This window comes from Cornus florida, unplaced genomic scaffold (genome assembly GCF_030987335.1).
Source record: "Cornus florida cultivar Cherokee Brave unplaced genomic scaffold, ASM3098733v1 CherokeeBrave_3.0.0_Hap2_Chr02, whole genome shotgun sequence".
Lineage (NCBI taxonomy): Eukaryota > Viridiplantae > Streptophyta > Magnoliopsida > Cornales > Cornaceae > Cornus > Cornus florida.
The window spans coordinates 66,187,973-66,207,928 of NW_026775572.1; the positions used below are offsets into that span (position 1 = coordinate 66,187,973).

General features: G+C 36.8%; 1 protein-coding gene across 1 annotated transcript; it reads left to right on the forward strand.

Annotated features, from left to right (window-relative positions):
* The first annotated feature begins 2,018 nt into the window (after positions 1-2,018).
* Positions 2,019-3,466, forward strand: LOC132296353 (ammonium transporter 2 member 4-like). Its single transcript, XM_059794565.1, has 3 exons — positions 2,019-2,247; positions 2,646-2,756; positions 3,183-3,466. The coding sequence occupies exons 1-3, from the start codon at positions 2,019-2,021 to the stop codon at positions 3,464-3,466; spliced, it is 624 nt and encodes a 207-aa protein (XP_059650548.1).
* Positions 3,467-19,956: the final 16,490 nt, after the last annotated feature.

The following is a 19,956-nucleotide window of genomic DNA, read 5'->3' on the forward strand; positions in this document are numbered from 1 at the left end:
AGGTTCAAGGCCCGTCGATCGACAAACTTCATAGGGGTCAGATCGAGGTTCAAGGCCTGTCGATTGACGAACTTCGTGGGGGTCAGATCGAGGTTCAAGGCCCATCGATTGACAAATTTTGTATAGGTCAGATCGAGGTTCTATTACTCAAGGCCCAAGGTCCATCGACAAAATGTTGGCCCAAAGTTAGATACCCAGTGATCGATTATTGTTGAGGTGGACTTTGTCAGAATGTTGACTATTTGACTTGACCTTTGGTGACGTGGCTGCACCACATCCACCGTGTGCTTGTGTAAAAGTAATACTTGTTTGGTGCGAGAAGGATGACTATATATTTCAAGTTAGCATTAAGTCACACAATTCTTCTGAACATTTGTCTCTCTTACATTCCGAGAGAGCGGATTTCCGCTATCACTCAAATTTTCCTTATTTGTGATTTAATTTTGCCGTTCTTTAATTCTCTTTCACTCCCACTATTATTTTATGTGACCTAGAACACGCGCATAAATATATTTATTACTGAAAATGATATAATGAATTATTATATTTAACCACCCAACTCTAAAACCGACCGAGGTGTAAAATTGACTTTTACTAAACTCATGTTATTCCATTTTTTTAATTGCCGTGTTAAATAGTAGTCATTTATAAATAGTATGGTTTCAATGCTAGTATATATTAAATATATAATTTATATACTAAGCATTATTTTATAAATATAATAAAATAAAACAATAATAAAGAACTTGTTTATGTACGAGTCCAGTACAAAATTCAAATTCAATATCCTTAAGACAAATATCCTCACGCTTCTGTATTGAACGGATCTGGATGATAAAATAAAATAATAATACAGAACTTGTTTATGGACTAAGTCTAGTATAAAATACAATATCCTTAAGATAAAATAAAATAGAATAATCACTCTAAGAAGCAAGCCCAAGCCCTAATAGGCGGGGCGGGGCCGCGGGTGGTGGTGGGTTACCCATGCTTACCTAGGTCCTTCCCTCTAAAGAAATACTTTTTGACTCAAAAGCCCAAACCCAAATACTTCGTATCAAACTAGGAATATATTAACTCCATATTTTTTCATCCTCCTTCCAACGCGGGACACACATTTCCCAAACATATCCATTTCATATCTTTACTTGGAGCTAATTTCTTATTCATCCGGAAATAAAATCGAGAAAATAATTATACCATGTTCATTGATTCTTGGAGAGGAACACGTTCAACTATAGACCCGTCAAAAATGATTAATGGGTTCCCCTTTAGTTTTGGTTCAAAGTTGGCCTATATTAAGCTTCATTTCCAACAGATTTTACATGATTAAATAGCCTTATAAAATTTATTTTTTCAATAAATAGACTATTTATATATATTTGTTATCTCTTTTATAAAAAGTTTTCAATTTTTAGCTTCAGCTAAAAGTTATGCTTCACCGAAAGACTAAAGAGCCTTTTTTATTTTTATTTTGTTACCAGTACATCTAAAAGAGAATTTCAATTTAAAAGTGTTTTCAGTTTCTCTAAAAGTAACCCCAGGGAGCACTAAGGTGCCGTTTGATATATCTTTTGCTCATACTTTTAAGTAAAAGAAAATGAGAAGTATAAGCTATCATTTCCATTTGATTTATTTGTTAGCGTTTGAAAATTGTATTTTTGAAGATCTTTTAATGTTAGAAGAATTTTTTTGTTACGGAACTTCATTCACCAAACTCAGAAAAACATAAATAATTTATTTATGAAAATTTATATAAAATTAAATTTAAAATAATATATTAACTCTCGAAATAAATGACCAACCTCTCATTCGTTACGAAACTTATACGGATCAAGTAAATGACTCAAGAGAAAGAACACACACATACAGCCAAACTGATGTCCACTAGTGGTGGTAGCACATTCGTTTATGTACTCCCAGAATCTTACATATATATATATATATATATATATGTATAGGTGGGACCTAGAGCAGACAAGGACAGAGAGATGTTCCCTCCGAACAACATCCTAATGATGTTAGTCGGCGCAGGGCTGCTGTGGATCGGGTGGACCGGGTTCAACGGCGGAGCTCCTTACGCGGCTAGCATGGACGCGTCCCTAGCCGCGCTTAACACCCACGTGTGTGAGGCTACCAGCTTGCTCACCTGGCTTGTACTTGACACCTTCATCTATGGTAAGCCCTCCGCCGTTGGAGCCGTGCAGGGCATGATCACCGGCTTGGTTTGCATAACTCCCGGCGCAGGTACAATTCACAAATCACTATCATTTTTGGCTCAATTTCTATAAACGAGCAAGAGATCATTTATATATATATATATAAATAATACATATCATGGAACTTATATAATAAAAAGTACACATAAACAATCATGCTATCCTTTGTATAAATTCCTATGATTTAAAATATTGTACCAAATGTACACATAAACAATCATTTGTTTTTTTTATAAAAACTTCAAAGTATTATGAGGCTCGGTGGACGGGAGTAGGCCTGTGAGAGGCAATGATCTGGTACAAGCTACGTGTACTCACAACTCCCACATCACATGAGTGTGAAGTGATATATGTAAGTTCAACATTCTTTTATAACACAACTCGTTTTAAAGCCGTGATAGAGATTAACTCATCAAAATTTTGTAGTTGGTGGGCTTGACATAGCCGAAAGTGTGCCGACGAGGACATCGGGCTCCCAAGGTGGTGCAATTGTGAGGCTCGGTGGGCGGAAGCAGGCCTACGAGAGGCAAGACTTTGGTGTGAGTTACATGTGTTTACAAGTCTCACATAGCCCAAATATATAGCATGTAGTTCTGTATTATATATATATATATATATATATATATATATATATATATATTATAAGAGAACGAGCTACATCATCATTCATATTACACATCTAGAATTTTTTTTTCAAGGTAAATGTAAGGGAGTTTTTTTTTAACACAAAAAGAATATCTGTACATAGCACGAACTTTTTTTAAGGAAAATGATTTTTAGGCCGATGGTTTGACAAGTTTTGATTGGTCATGTGTGGGCCCCACTAACTTATATTTGCATAGATGGCCTATCAAAAATAGGAGGTCAAACAATTCACTTGGACAATTCAGAGTTTGTATATGTTTGTTTGTTCAAATAAGTTATACTTAAAGTCTCCATTTTTGTTACTTTAAAAATGTGCAGGAGTGGTACAATGCTGGGCTGCCATTCTGATGGGCATAATCTCAGGAAGTGTCCCATGGTACACAATGATGGTGCTCCACCATAAGATCAAGCTACTACGATACGTAGACGACACCATGGCCGTCTTCCACACCCACGCCATTGCCGGAAGCTTGGGCGGCATTCTCACTGGCTTTTTCGCAGTGCCTAAGCTCAGCCGCCTCTTCTACATGGTATTGGAGTGGGAAAGATTCATTGGCCTAGCATATGGCCTCCAAAGTGACCGAAGTGGTGCTGGATTTTGACAGATGAGTATTCAACTCCTGGGGATCGTTTTTATCATCTCTCTCAACGTTGTTACCACGAGTTTGATCTGTTTGTTCATTAAGTTGATAGTTCCAATGAGATTGAACGACGAAGATCTTCAAATTGGCAATGAAGCGGTGCATGGAGAGGAAGAATATGCCCTGTGGGGTGATGGAGATAGGTTTGAGAAGTCCAGGAATAATTCAGTTTATGATGGTGATTGGGTTCCATCAGTTGTATCAAGGACAGCAAGTGAATTCCAAATGTTATGAGTTGGGGTTTTGTTGAAAATATTTGAAATAGATGAGGGAAGGAAGTTCATGGTCTTTGGATCAAACTTTGTAATTTTTCTTTTTTCATCTTGTTAAATTCTGGTTTTATTTGTTTTTGACTTAAAGTTTGGTTTCATCAGTTGTATCAAGGACAGAAAGTGTTCTCCAAGTGGCATGTGATGAGCGCTGAAAAGTGCGTATTTAAACCCCTTAAGCTTAGGCATTCTAGTACCTTTATCTATCTTACTGTACCGTTTTAGATTGATTTCGTATTATTTCCTTTTTCAGACACTTATCCCGAAAATAAGCTAACTCAGCCAAATAAGAGCTTAATTGAAGCAATTCTAGGATTAAACAAAGAAAGGAGCAAAGTAGAGAAAGAAGGAAGCAAATGAAGCCAAAGGTGACTAGCAGCAAAGTTCGATCGATCCAAGTTCAAGGTTCGATCGATCGAACAATGATCGATCTCAGTACTTCAAGATAGATCCAAGCCTTGACACAAAAGCATAAAGTTCCAAAAGTTCGATCGATCCAACACCATCCTTCGATCGATCGAATACTTTTGTCCTTATTCAAATGATTGATCCTATCCACAGTTGTACCACCCACTAACTACTTTTGTCCTTTTCCTATAAATATCTCCCAAAAATATCTCGGATTTTCTTTTTTACAAAAAGCTCAGCCAGTTGGATCGATCCAGCCTAAGTTCGATAGATCTCAGCCAATTCGATCGATCCAAGTTTAAGGTTCGATCGATCAAACTTCCTCCAGTGCAAAAAAGTTAAAATTCGATCTCATTGAAAGTTGTCCTTTATCCAATCATTAGGGAATATTATGTGCACAACCTCAGCTCATTTTGGGTGTCATTTTGACCTACCTATATAAGGATAAGGATTGCTTTTTACATGAAGCCAACATTATTTTCATATCATCTCTTGGAGAGGAAGTTTAGAAGAGGAGGAGGTTAGAGACACCATTGGAAATTCTTCATCAACAAGGAGCAGATTTCAACCATGGAATTAGAGTTAGTCCCATGAGTGGCTAGACATCCTCTTGGGGCTAGAGTTAGTCCCAAGTATGCTTTCTATATCTTAATCTTGTATATTATTGAGGGATTAGTGTTGTAATTAATGTTTTGACAATTTTATACATATAGATCTTGTTTATTTAATAATTTATGTGGTTTAAATCTTCCAATCAATCATTTCATTCTATCCATATGTCTATGTATGCTAGAATAGATGTTCATGTGTTTGCCTCTTTTTCTTGTGTAATTGATGCATGTATATGTGTATTAATGCTATAGATTTGGAGATTGTCAAAACATTGTGCTTAAAAGAATGCTCTTGTGATTTTCTAGATGGTCCATGCTCATTTCTTGATGGATTATACCTCTTTCTTAGCTTAGTTAGTTTAATTTCATGTCATTAGTTTAATTGTAGTGTAGTGATAGCACAATTGTTAGATGAGAGGACAATCCATACTAGTTGTTTAATGTTTCAAACTTTTGAATGCAAGTAGCATATGTCTCTAATCTTGTGGTGTGTTTGGCTTGTGAGCTTAATGAAAGGATTAATGACTTGCTAGATATGTTGTGCTTTTCACATGCTATTTAGACAATATATACTTAATTGCTAGATATGTTGTGCTTTTCACATGTTGATTAGATAATGTATGCTTAATTGGTCACCCCTTACTAATTGAATCAACTGAACACACACACACAAATATTGCAACATACTTTTCCCTCATTAGTCACTAGTTAGAAGTGTAGAAAAACATTGCTTGGTGGTGACCTCTAAACCCTAAGATTTCTCTTTCTCTTACTTGCTCTTTGTTACATTCAATTGCTTAGTTTAATTTAGTTGCTCTCTAGTTTAATTAACCAACCAACCATTTGTTTGATCACTCGACCTACTAACCCTAATTGCGATTCCATATTCAAGTACGACTCCAATCTCTTAGGACGATTCCTACTCACCCTTGTTACTCTAGTAGTAGTGTTGGTAGTGGTTTTTATAAATTTAAACTTGATCCCAAGGGCTTTTCTTGAACCGCACATTCACTACATCAATTTGGCGTGTATCAAGCGGCTTTAATCGTCAAATTTTGGCGCTGTTGCCGGGGATTAAGCAACGTTGTATTTGTGGAATCAATTAGAAATTAGTACTCTTTTGATCATGTCTTTATTTTGTTTTTCCTTTAGATTACTTATTGTGTTTGTTCATCTTTGACAATGAGTATTGAGCTAGGAGGCAAGCAAAGGAGCCATCAAGTAAAGGAGCTAAGTAAGCAAGGGAAAGTGCTAAAAATAAAAAAAAAAAAATTTCTAAGCTAAGCTTTGAATTTGGAGTTGAAGTGCTAAAGGACCTTTGTGAGACTTTCTTACTCAATTCATTAGTTAGATCGTCGGCCCGCGTGGAGACTTATTTTTAAATTTTTAGATAAATCGTGAGCCTGTGTGGAGGCAATTTACTTTTATTTGCATTGTTATCAAAGCATGGGAGTATGGGAACATTGTATGTGGAGAAAGTTTGTTGATTGTTGATTTATTGCGAAGTAGGAGTGCTTGCTTGTTTTGTGGTGATCTGTGTGTCATTTGTAGTGTTGTATAGACCTTGTCATACCATTCATTCTAGACATTCACATGGAAAATCTAGAGGGTAATCTTGGCTACTTAGACCCACGTTTCATGCATACCCTACCTCTTAATCAACATGACTTCGGAGTTCAAGCTCCAATTCCTCCGATGGTCCTTCGTGATCATTATAATATTCATGCATACCATGCACCCACTTGCATTGTGTTGCCCAATTTTGAGGCTAATCAATATGAAATCAAGCCCGAGACTATTCAAATGTGTCCATTCTTTTATAGCTTGGATGAAGAGGAACCATATAGGCATCTTAATGAATTTCTTGAACTATGTTCCACCGTGGGGTACATGGATGTCCCGGAGGAAGTTCTTAAATTACTCCTCTTCCCTTTCACACTTAAAAATAAAGCAAAGCATTGGTTCAATACTTTAGGGGTGAATTCAATAACATCTTGGGCACAAATACAAAATGAGTTTTTAAAAAAGTTTTACCCCATAAGTTTGACCAATATAATGTGTGCTTCAATTAGAGAATTTTCTCAAAGGGAAGGAGAGTTGTTGCATGAGGCTTGGGAGAGATTGAATGACTTGCTAAGAAAGTGTTCACACCATGGTATTCCAAAATGGTAAATTGTCCAATACTTCTATGAAAGCATATCCGACATGCAAAAGGACATAGTTGATACCTCATGTGGGGGTTCATATTCTGGAAAACATGAATATGACATTTGGCACCTCTTTGAAAAAATGAGTGAAAATTCTTTGCACAAATATTACACTTCTCAGCTTGACCATGGTTTTACTAAAAAGGAGGAAAGTGTAACAGTGTGTCAAATTGATAATTCAAGGGAAATTGTAGTTGAGCTTAAAACTCTTTCTCAAAAACTTGATCAATTTTTGTTGAATAAAAAATCGGCTACCAATGCATCTCCTTTTCATCATACAACTCATCTTTGTGAGCCTTGCATGACATGTTCAAGTATTTTGCATTCTACTTTCAATTGTCCCCATAGACATGTTGTTAATGAACACTTTGAACAAGTTAATGCCACATTTGCTCACCCTTATTCAAAGGTATATATTCCATTGTGGAATGAAAGCCCTTATCAAGCTAAAAATCTTCAAAGAAAATACATTCCACCTCATAAAAGAAATGGAGGTTCTCAAGGGTTCATTTCTTCTTCTTTCCATCATCAAAGAATGAATGACTTCTCACATCCTCAAATGTATGATTCCCAAGTTGGCTTTCATTATCCTCAAGCACTTTCTAGTAATTCCACATTTGAAGACAAGGTTTTGATGGCTTTGGGTAGCTTAGAAAAGGATACCAACTTGTTGCATTCCCACTCCCAATCTATATCAAAGCTTGAATCCCAAATTGGGACCATAGCTAATGCATTGAATGCAAGAGAAATTGAGAAATTGCCTAGTCAACCCGAGAGGAATCCAAAGGCCCAATTTTGTGTGGAAGCAAACCCTACATCGGGGTATTCTTCCCAAGCTCAAGCGCAAGCCATCACCACCTTGAGAAGTGGTAAGATAGTGGACAATAGGGTTGAGCTACCAAAGGAAGATGGTGAATCGGTGCAACCTAAAGTTGTCACCCATCCAATTTCCAATTCTACTCCTACTCTTTTGAATGAAAATGATCCTAATCGGAATTCTCAATCTTCTCCATCATCCTCTCAAATTACAAAGTCTTGTGAGCCAAAAGCTCCATTCCCTTATGCTTTAAAAGAAATTTCGCCTCATGGGAGGCAAGAAGGGAAACCACACGACATGATAGAAGTTTTTAAGCAAGTCAATATCAATCTTCCTCTTTTGGATGCCATTAAACAAATTCCACCTTATGCAAAATTCTTGAAAGATCTTTGCACACAAAGAGGAAGAGCAAGGGACCAAGCCCTAAAAAAGTGTTCCTCACGGAGCAAGTGAGTTCCATTCTTCAACAAAACACTCCACTTAAGTTCAAAGATCCCGGTGCTTCGACTATTTCTTGTGTAATTGGAACTCATGAAATTCGTAGAGCTCTTCTTGACTTAGGTGCGAGTGTCAATTTGATTCCTTACTCTGTATATGTCCAATTAGGGTTGAATGAATTGAAGCCAACCTCGGTGGTGCTTCAAATGGCTGATAGATCCGTCAAGACATCTAGGGGCATGGTTGAGGACATTCTTGTCAAGGTAGATAAATTCTACTTTCCGGTTGATTTCGTAGTTCTTGATACCGAACCGGTTACTAATCCCTCTAACCACATCCCAATAATCTTGGGAAGACCATTCCTTGCCTCCGCAAATGCAACAATTAATTGTAGATCTGGGATAATGGACCTCTCTTTTAGCAATATGATGATCAAACTTAATGTTTTCCATGCAAGTCGACATCCCATAGATGAGGATGAGTGTTGCCTTGTAGATATGTTAGATAAGGTTGTTGAGGAAGCAATTCCAACAATGGTAATGAAACAACCAATTGAGGATAGTCTTTCATCTCTTTTATCCGATGATCCTTTAGCCTCTTGCCTTCTTGAAATGTATGGAAGTTGTGGATTTAATGATGAAAATTCAATGAATGAAGTAAGCAATCTCATAGAATCTGTTGCAAGCTTAGATTTTTCATCTTAGAAAACTCCAATAGAACATTTTCCTCCACTCTCTAGCACTCCACCGGTCTCATCTTTAGTCTCTCCACCAATTTTTGAGCTTAAAACTCTACCTTCCAATCTCAAGTATGCATTCTTAGGACCAAAAGAGACTCTTCCGGTTATCATTTCTTCAAATCTTGAAAAAGACCAAGAAGATACTCTCTTAAGTGTGCTTAAAGAAAATAAAGAAGCCATAGGTTGGAGTGTGGCGGATCTTAAAGGAATTGACTCCTCTATTTGTATGCATCGCATACTTATGGAAGATGATGTAAAACCCTTTAGGGATGCCCAAAGGAGACTTAATCCAAACATGAAGGAAGTAGTTTTAAGAAGGAAGTTGTCAAACTCTTGGATGCTGGAATCATTTACCCAATCTCCGATAGCAAATGGGTGAGTCCAACTCAAGTAGTTCCCAAAAAATTGGGGATTACGGTGGTTGAGAATGCAAAGGGTGAGGAAATCTCTAAGCGTACCGCCAATTCATGGCATGTATGCATTGATTACTGCAAATTGACTGCCGCCACTAGAAAGGATCACTTCCCTTTGCCATTCATTGATCAAATTCTAGAGGGATTGGCCGGGCAACAATATTATTGCTTCTTTGATGGCTATTCGGGGTACAATCAAGTAGCCCTCGACCCACTAGACCAAGAGAAAACCACCTTTACATGTCCATTCGGCACATTTGCTTATAGACAGATGCCTTTTGGTTTGTGCAATGCACCCGGTACATTCCAAAGGTGTATAATGTCAATTTTCTCGGATATGGTGGAAGAGTATCTAGAGGTCTTCATGGATGATTTTTCTGTTTTTAGGTCCTCATTTGATGCATGCCTCAAAAACTTAGATCTAGTGCTTAAGAGATGTCGTGAAACCAACCTTGTACTTAGTTGGGAAAAGAGCCATTTCATAGTTCAAGAAGGTATTGTTTTGGGTCACGTTATCTCAAGGAGAGGAATAGAGGTAGATAAAGCGAAGGTCGAGCTATTTCTGAATTGCCTCCACCTTCAACGGTGAGAGAGGTTCGCTCATTTCTAGGTCATGCTAGTTTTTACCGCCGTTTTATCAAAGACTTTAGCAAAATTGCTCGACCTTTGTGCAATCTTCTTGCCAAGGAAACTCTTTTCGTCTTTGACCAAGCATGCCTAGACGCTTTTCATAAATTGCGTGAATTATTATCATCTGCTCCTATCATGCAACCTCCCAATTGGTCATTGCCATTTGAAATCATGTGTGATGCTTCTGATTATGCCATGGGGGCAGTTTTGGGACAAAGAGTGGGTAAGTTTCCTTGTGCCATATACTATGTAAGTAAAACTTTCTCGAGAGCTCAATTGAATTACTTCACTACCGAGAAAGAATTACTTGCCGTAGTATATGCTCTTGATAAATTTCGTTCCTATTTCTTAGGGTCCAAGGTTATCGTTTATTCTGATCATGCCGCCTTGAGGCATCTATTGACAAAAAGGGAAACAAAACCTAGGCTAATTAGATGGATTTTACTTCTTCAGGAATTTGATTTTGAAATCAAGGACAAGAAAGGCTCCGAAAATGTGGTTGCCAATCATCTTTCTAGGTTATCGATAGAGCCTTTCCTCAGTCTACCAATCTGTGACTCTTTTTCGGAAAGACAACTCTTTCAAATTTCTAATGGAAAAATGCCTTGGTTTGCCAACATTGTGAATTATTTGGCAGTAGGCAAGCTACCAACTTCTTGGTCGAAGAACGAAAAGAATCGTTTCTTTGCCAACATCCGGAATTACTATTGGGAAGACCCTGTCTTATACCGATATTGTTCGGATCAAATTGTGAGAAGATGCATTCTAGAGAGTGAAATTCCAAGTGTCCTAGTGTTTTGTCACACTCTTGCATGTGGTGGGCATTTTAGTGCAAAGAAGACCACCTTGAAGGTTCTTTAAAGTGGGCTCTTTTGGCCCACTATTCATAGAGATGCCTACAATTTTGCAAATCATGTGAGAGATGTCAAAAGATGGGGACAATGTCTAGAAGAGATATGATGCCCTTGACCAATATACTTGTTGTTTAGATCTTTAATATATGGGGCATTGATTTTATGGGTTCATTTCTTATGTCATATGGTTTTCAATACATTCTTCTTGCCGTTGATTATGTTTCCAAGTGGGTGGAAGCATGTGCTACCAAAACAAATGACCACTCCATGGTCATTCAATTCATTAAATCCAATATCTTTGCTCGTTTTGGTATGCCAAGGGCTATAATAAGTGATGGAGGAAAACATTTTTGCAATCAATTCTTGAGGCACTTATTTCTTAAGTACTCCGTCACTCATAAGGTAGCCACTCCCTACCATCCTCAAACAAGTAGGCAATTTGAAGTGTCTAACCGGGAAATTAAGCATATTCTTAAGAAAACGGTTAACACCACCCAGAAGGATTGGTCAAGAAAGCTAAATGATGCTTTGTGGGCTTATCGGACGGCATACAAGACTCCCATTGGCATGTCTCCTTATAGACTTGTTTATGGAAAGCCTTGCCATCTTCCGGTTGAGTTAGAGCATAAAGCCTTATGGGCAGTTAAAAAGCTCAATTTTGGCCTTGATAAAGCCGGAGAGAATAGGTTACTCCAATTGAGTGAGTTAGAAGAGTTGAGACACAATGCTTATGATAATGCCAAAATCTATAAAGAATGAACCAAAGCCTTTCATGATAAGCATATTATGAAAAAGTCTTTAGAACCCGGTTAAAAAGCTTGGCTTTTCAACTCTAGACTGAAACTCTTTCCTGGGAAATTGAGAACCAAATGGGAAGGCCCTTATAAAATCATCTCTGTTGCACCTCATGGGGCGGTTGAAATCAAAAACTTGAAGAAGGGCAACATTTTCAAAGTTAATGGTCAAAGATTGAAACCTTACATAAAGGGTCAAGTCTTTCAAAGACATTTTGAAGCTGCACATCTAGTTGACCCAGTGTATGAGCACATAGAAGATTGCATTGACAAGGAATCAAGAGCTCCTTTAGAGCTTAAACCAACAAGTTCTTCAAAGAACCATTTGTTGTGAAAAGTTCAAAGAACCATTCATCACCCCAATAAGGAGGGGACGCATAACAAGATCTTTGATCCGGGCTAAAAGAGCCCAACGTCTGGCTAGAGACGTTAAAAACTAGTAAAAGCATTCGTAGGGTGTCAAAACCCTATTTCTCTCCCATTTCTATCTTTCATTTCATTTCTTGCGAAGTCTAGATATTTGTTTTTGGTTCATATGCATTTCAAGGAACTTTGGTGAGGATTGCATAAGCTTTCATGTCATTATTGACCATTTTGCATAGTTCGATCGATCTCAAACTTGAGTTCGATTGATCGAACTTCATTCTGCATCCAATACTTAGAAAAATTTTCGACTTGCAGAAACTTGCATCCAAATCACTTCTCTGTCCCATCGTTCGAACTAACTCTTAGATCGATCAAGAGACTTTCGATCGATCCAACTTCCAAGTTCGATCGATCTCATGACTCAACACTTAGAAAAATTTCGAGCTTGCATCAACCTGCATATTTCAGCTCTCTATCTGATCGTTTGAAACATTCCAAGATCGATCTGAAAGTTTTTCGATCGATCCAACTTCTAAGTTCGATCAATCTCATGTTCCAACACTTAGCCAATTTTCTGAGCTAAAAATCTGCATATTTTTGCTCTGTGTCTGATCGATTGAACTCTTGTTTCGATCGATCTCAATCTTTATTTTATTATTTTGACTTTGTTTTGACTTTTCAAAATTTCAAAAATCCAAAAATATTTGCATTTGTATTTCATTTTATTTTATTTTATTTTTCATAAACTTTTCAAAAATTCAAAAATATTCTTTTTTAATTAATTTTTAATTATTAGTATTTATTCAATTAAATTTAATTAATTAAAATATATATATATATATATATATATATATATAATTTTATTTTCCAATTTTTAATTTTAATTTTAATCCCTATTTTTAATTTTCATTTTGCAATTTTCAAAAAAAAAAAAAAAATCAAAAATCCAAAAACACTTTGAAGAGAGTTCATTAAAGTTCGATCGATCATAGTTGAGTTCGATCGATCGAACTCTGTCGGGAATGCTTTTAAAAATAGAACCAAGGGTTTGCAAGATCGATTACAAAGACTAATCTAACTTACCCTCATTCTCAAAACCTTAACCTCTCTTCGTCGCCGTCACTGTCCAACCATTTCACCATCTCCAACGAAGCTTTCCGGCGAGTTTCCAAGCTTCACGTCTCTCTCTCATCTCGGAGTCCATTTTTCCTTCTTCGCATCCACTTCTCTTACTCGTTCAAGGTAAGAACCGAGATCCACTTTGAGATTTGATCCTCGATTTGATGATTTAATGATTTACATATTCGATTTAGGTTGCTTAGATGGATGAATCCGCCATTGATGAGCCTTCGAAGCATTGTATATATATGTGTATATACGTGTGTATGTTTTGTAGATATTTTGAGATTTGTTTAGATTTATTGGAGTATGGGCCTCGATTTGTGATGGATTTATTGCTTTGATGTGTTGTTGGGCCCACGAACACGTTCGTGTGGGCCCCATGCTTCCAAGGTCATAGATCTGTGACTTTTGAGTTTTCAACATCGCACAGTTTGATCGATCGAACTAGTATCTCCGATCGATCTTGAGAGATCGATCGAACTCATGTCTTCGATCGATCGAAGTAGTGAGATCGATCTCACTTACTTTCGATCGATCCAACTTTTGTGATCGATCTCACTTCTTTTTATGATCGATCGAACTTCACAGATCTCACACACATACTTCATTCATCATATCTTATGTTCATGCTATCATATCTATGCCTAATGCCTGTGATATTCCACATTGGATGCATTTCATTCTTATATTGTTTGGCATACTTCACATCCTATCACTTGCATAGATTTATGTCATATATGTTTTGTCTATCCTATCTGACAAACATGTTTCTGTTGTGCCTTTAATTCATTATTCTAGCACTTGATCCCATTACAAGATTTCCTTTTTACAGACCATGACTAAGAATGACAATTCTTCTACTTCAGCCACACCTGAGGCTCATGATCAGATATGTCGCTTAGAGGGGCACCTTCAGAGTTTGGAGGATATGTTGGTTGCCTTTAGAGCTGACATTAGTACCCTTCGTCTGAATATGATGGCTGCCATTCGAGCTGACATTTCTCGCATCCGTACGGAGATCTTAACTGCCATTGATGACTTAGCCAGGGAGATCCGCGGAGCTCCCTCTGCCTGAGATTCCCAGTCTCTTTATTTTTTTATGTTCTCTATCTATGTTATGTGTCTGCTACACTTGTGATACTATTATTTTTGCAGCTGGGTCTGTCGACTTTGACACTGGATGTATTGCACTTTATTGTTATTTTTAACTATGATGGATATCGTATGTTTTTATTCATACATCTGTCCTTTTAATTCCATCAGGTGCATCTCAGTAACTTCAGTGAGAGAGTGCTACCCAATTTTCAGGACCTCCCTTATACCTCTCTTATTTCTCTATCTGTTTATCCCATTTACACTTGCATATCTACTGTGCACTGATTATCCCATTTTGTTATCTGATAAGTTTATCCAAGTGCCAATTTTCAGGACCACAGTTCATCCCAAGTTTGGGGGGGCAATGCCACCCACTTCGGATACTTCAGTCCCGATCATTCTTGCTTAGTTGCACTGGTATACTCTTTCTTTTGTTCTCTTTGCACATGGAGGACATTGTGCCATTTAAGTTTGGGGGGGACTGGTGCTTTACAGTGTTAGTTTTAAATTCAAAATTTGAGCATGATTTGTGTATTTGAGGGATATTTCTATAATTGGTCCATATCTAGCTATGATTTTGATCTTTGAGGACTATTTTACTTAAAATTTAAAAATTGCTTGACTTGAGAGTCTAATACTCCTTGTATGCCTTAGGGATGCCATTTAAGAGTAAATTTTTTGAAAAATTGATATCATGCTTGCACTTGTAGTTCACATCATCCTGATTTTGTGATTGTTTTGAGATTCATTTTAGTCTTCTACACTAGCACAGGCGCACACTAGCATTCATTTGTGGGGTACATGCTTTGTTAATTACTGAATTGGTTATATCCCAATTGAGCTAGTAGTGCATTGAAAACTTTCATTCTTGATAAAGGTGGATAACAACCCTTTTTCAATAAGTAGCTGGGATGGTCCAAACTCTAGGTTAATAATTGAATTCAATGGAAAAAAAAAAAAAGAAAAGAAAAAAGCAATAAAAAAGTGAGGACTTCTCCCAAATGGTGAGAAGTGGGAAATGATTAGATGGTTGTTGTCTTGATTTGTAGCCTAGTTGATTTGAATTTGTAAGTCCGTAGGGGTATTTGAATGCCTAATGCCCTAAAGCCATCTGGTTTGGGAGTCATTAACCTAACGCTCGACCTTATGAATCGTTAGAAAGCTTAGTAGATCAACACATTGCACTATACTTCCGTCTTTGATCCTAAAAAAAAAAAAAAAAAAAAAAATCGAGTGAAAAGAATAAGCGCACCTAGAACAATAAAGCTTTAATAAAAGGTCCACTTTTTGTGTTGATGATCGGTATTAGATTTGTGTGCTAGTTTAAGGGTAAGGATGTGATTAATTCTTTAGTTGGCTTAAATATCAGCACATTTGATGCCGGCCCACTCAAAAGGATTCTAGAGTTGTTTTAATTTGCATGATCATTTTTTTGATGTATGGAGGACCATATTTGTTTGCTTGATGTTGAAATTTTGAGAGATTGCTTGGAAATGTTTGAAAAATTGCATACTTGAGGTAGTTTTCTCCCAATGCTTGTTTGCAATATTGGTGTCTCTTTTGAAAGAATGAGCTTAATGTTTGTGGGTACCATTTCTGGAAACCTTCATGAGACTTCACTCATCCACTAGGGGTAACCTAGGGGTTTAAAAGGCTTATTGCATGTGCTAAGTGTAATCGTGTTCCCTACGAAAGTGGCGTTATCCATTTATTGTTTTCTAGTTCATACTTGTATAGTTGTTTATTTCATTACTTTACTTTTTCGTTCATTGCTAGAGACTAGCAATACTTAAGTTTGGGGGTGTGACGAGCGCTGAAAAGTGCGTATTTAAACCCCTTAAGCTTAGGCATTATAGTACCTTTATCTATCTTAGTGTACCGTTTTAGATTGATTTCGTATTATTTCCTTTTTCAGGCACTTATCACGAAAATAAGCTAACTCAGCCAAATAAGAGCTTAATTGAAGCAATTCTGGGATTAAACAAAGAAAGGATCAAAGTAAAGAAAGAAGGAAGCAAATGGAGCCAAAGGTAACAAGCAGCAAAGTTCGATCGATTCAAGTTCAAGGTTCGATCGATCGAACAATGATCGATCTCAGCACTTCAAGATATATCCAAGTCTTGACCTAAAAGCATAAAGTTCCAAAAGTTCGATCGATCCAACACCATCTTTCGATCGATCCAACACTTTTGTCCTTATTCAAATGATTGATCATAACCACAGCTATACCACCCACTAACCACTTTTATCCTTTTCCCATAAATATCTCCCAAAAATATCTCGGATTTGTCTTTTTCCAAAAAGCTCAGCCAGTTGGATCGATCCAGCCTAAGTTCAATAGATCTCAGCCAGTTCGATCGATCCAAGTCTAAGGTTCGATCGATCAAACTTCCTCCAGTGCGAAAAAGTTAAAATTCCATCTCATTGAAAGTTGTCCTCTATCCAATCATTAGGGAATATTGTGTGCACGACCCCAGCTCATTTTGGGTGTCATTTTGACCTACCTATATAAGGATAAGGATTGCTTTTTACATAAAGCCAACATTATTTTCATATCATCTCTTGGAGAGGAAGTTTAGAAAAGGAGGAGGCTAGAGACACCATTGGAAACTCTTCATCAACAAGGAGCAGATTTCAATCACGGAATTAGCTATTGAGGGTTAGAGCATCATCACCATGAGTGGCTAGACATCTTCTTGGGGCTAGAGTTAGCCCCAAGCATGCTTTTTATATCTTAATCTTGTGTATTATTGAGGGATTAGTGTTGTAATTAATGTTTTGACACTTTTATACATATAGATCTTGTTTATTCAATAATTTATGTGGTTTAATGCTTCCAATCAATCATTTTATTCTATCCATATGTCTATGTATACTAGAATAGATGTTCATGTGTTTGCCTCTTTTTCTTATGTAATTGATGAATGTCTATGTGTATTAATGCTATAGATTTGGAGATTGTCAAAACATTGTGCTTAAAAGAATGCTCTTGTGATTTTCTAAATGGTCCATGCTCATTTCTTGATGGATTATACCTCTCCCTTAGCTTAGTTAGTTTAATTTCATGTCATTAGTTTAATTGTAGTGTAGTGATAACACAATTATTAGCTGAGAGGACAATCCATACTAGTTGTTTGATGTTCCATACTTTTGAATACAAGTAGCATATGTCTCTAACCTTGTGGTGTGTTTGGCTTGTGAGCTTAATGAAATGATTAATGACTTGCTAGATATGTTGTGCTTTTCACATGCTATTTAGACAATATATACTTAATTGCTAGATATGTTGTGCTTTTCACATGTTGATTAGACAATGTATGCTTAATTGGTCACCTCTTACTAATTGAATCAACCGAAGATACATACACAAATATTGCAACATACTTAGTGTAGAAATGCATTGCTTGGTGGTGACCTCTAAACCCCAAGATTTCTTTTTCTCTTACTTGTTCTTTGTTACATTCAATTGTTTAGTTTAATTTAGTTGCTCTCTAGTTTAATTAACCAACCAACCATTTGTTTGATCACTCGATCTACTAACCCTAATTGCGATTCCACATTCAAGTACGATTCCAATCTCTTGGGACGATCCCTACCCACCCTTGCTACTCTAGTTGTAGTGTTGATAGTGGTTTTTATAAATTTAAACTTGACCCCAAGGGATTTTCTTGAACTGCACATTCACTACATCAATTTGACATGTATCAAGCGGCTTTAATCGTTAGTATGACCGAGGAAGCCTTGCACGGGTCCTGTGGATTAGTTGGGACAAAGCCCCGAACACCCCAGTTATCGAAAACCATTGCCATTATTCAAATATTGTCACTACACTTCTATAATTTTGTCACTTTGCTTCACTTGTAAAGCTTCCCTACTCAGTACCTACGTCAAACGTAATGGGAATACGAAAGCAGTAAAATTTAAATCAGACAAAGTGGGAGCCGAAGTGGAAACGTGCAGAGAGCGTGAGAACGGCACCCATTGAGAAGAATTGTGTGACTTGGCTCACTACAAGCGCAACCCTATTACTACAACATGGATCCCAAGATAGACTAATCTCCAAACACTGTTTCAAAAGTAGATGCACATCTTCAATGATCCCTATTACTGCATCTTCAATAGCCTTAAATTTATAATCGACTGGTAGTACCCTTTAACTAAGACATTTGAATAACCCCTTTTAATCAGAAGCCTCAAAGCTCACTTGAGCATCAAAACCTTCAGCCACAATAGCACTACTGTTTAACTTTAAATACCCAAAAACAACTTTGATAGGTATACCAGAATGATCTAATAGCACAAGACCATCTCCACTCTCTTTATGCACAACACTAAAAAAAACATTGAAATCAAGTTTAAACTCGGAAGTCCTGGGTGTTCGACTCTCACATAACGCAATAATACCTAAGTTTAAATGATATATGGTTTGCGGGTGATTGTACATGTCTGAAATTTACCTTGTAATCTCGTGTACTAAAGATGCAGAGCAGAAAAGAACCAAGGATTAACACTTACAGCTCCTATAGTCATTGCACACAACCCCTCTTATCTTACCACTTCAATTAATTCACGATAATCCTAAAGACCCTTGCTCAAAATTAAGTGTGGATCCGAATATCTCTCATTAAAACCCCAATAATTAATGCACTTCCATAGGTTCCAACAAATGAAAGAAGCAAAGCTCAAGCATATTGTTGGAGAATACTGGCCTTCCAGATTCTAGATGAAGCTAATCATCTCCTGTGTCACAACATCGAACATGTTCTCTAAACTCGATCCTCAAAGGACAAAGCTTCCACACATTCTGAGAAAATGGACACTGACATAAAAGATGATCAATGGACTCCTCTTTCAACCCACAAACTCTGCACATAACTCGTTTATACAATATTGCCCTTGAGCTTCAACGATGAAGATTGAAAGCCTATAACGGAAACACTGCTAGGGAAAAAACTGCACTTTCCTATATATTTTAATTCTCCATATGTCTGTCCATGTGTTCCTTGCCATTCGAATTTTATTAACCAAGGGGGGAAAATTGGTCTCGATTAAAAGTAATAACCAACCAAGGAACACATTAGAAAACAAATTCAATTTGCACTACTTTCATACTGCAGTTCACATCTCTCCAAACATGGTAGGAATGTTTATTGAATATAACTCACTATTATCCTTAAAAGCTTTGTTTCGAAAAGTAATGAACATATATTATCTTCTAACTTATCAAAATCGGTTAACCTTGAACAAATCCCACAAGGATCTCAATCAAATTTCAGATGAAACTCAACCATGAAAGGACATAATTTTTCTTTGTTTTCTACACTATGCTAGGCTCATTTAGAGATAGCAACTAAGATTTTTGGGAAAAGTGTGTGTGTGTGTATATATATATATATATCAACTTGCTTTTCTTATATGCAGGTAACAATTCAATTAAAGACGAGCAAAGAACACTTGCCATGAGATGACATGACCTTTAAAAAGATGTAAAAAAAAAAAAAAAAAAACTATCTCAGGGTGAATCAATCTATCAATGCATTAGACCACAAATAGATTTCATAAGGTATTATACTATCCAAGAGCAGATTTGTTCCAAAATATATATAGTAAACATATCACTAATAGAAATATATAATAAAAGAAAAACCTTTACTGACTGCAACTAGAAGATCTGACTGGCTTTGTCAA

What these genes read in the sequence shown, in the direction of transcription:
- LOC132296353 (XM_059794565.1), top strand. Translation starts at nt 2,019, where the DNA reads ATGTTAGTCGGCGCAGGGCTGCTGTGGATCGGGTGGACCGGGTTCAAC. An exon ending in TTGCATAACTCCCGGCGCAG is followed by an intron (nt 2,248 to 2,645) that starts GTACAATTCACA and finishes AAAATTTTGTAG; the next exon opens with TTGGTGGGCTTGACATAGCC. An exon ending in CTACGAGAGGCAAGACTTTG is followed by an intron (nt 2,757 to 3,182) that starts GTGTGAGTTACA and finishes AAAAATGTGCAG; the next exon opens with GAGTGGTACAATGCTGGGCT.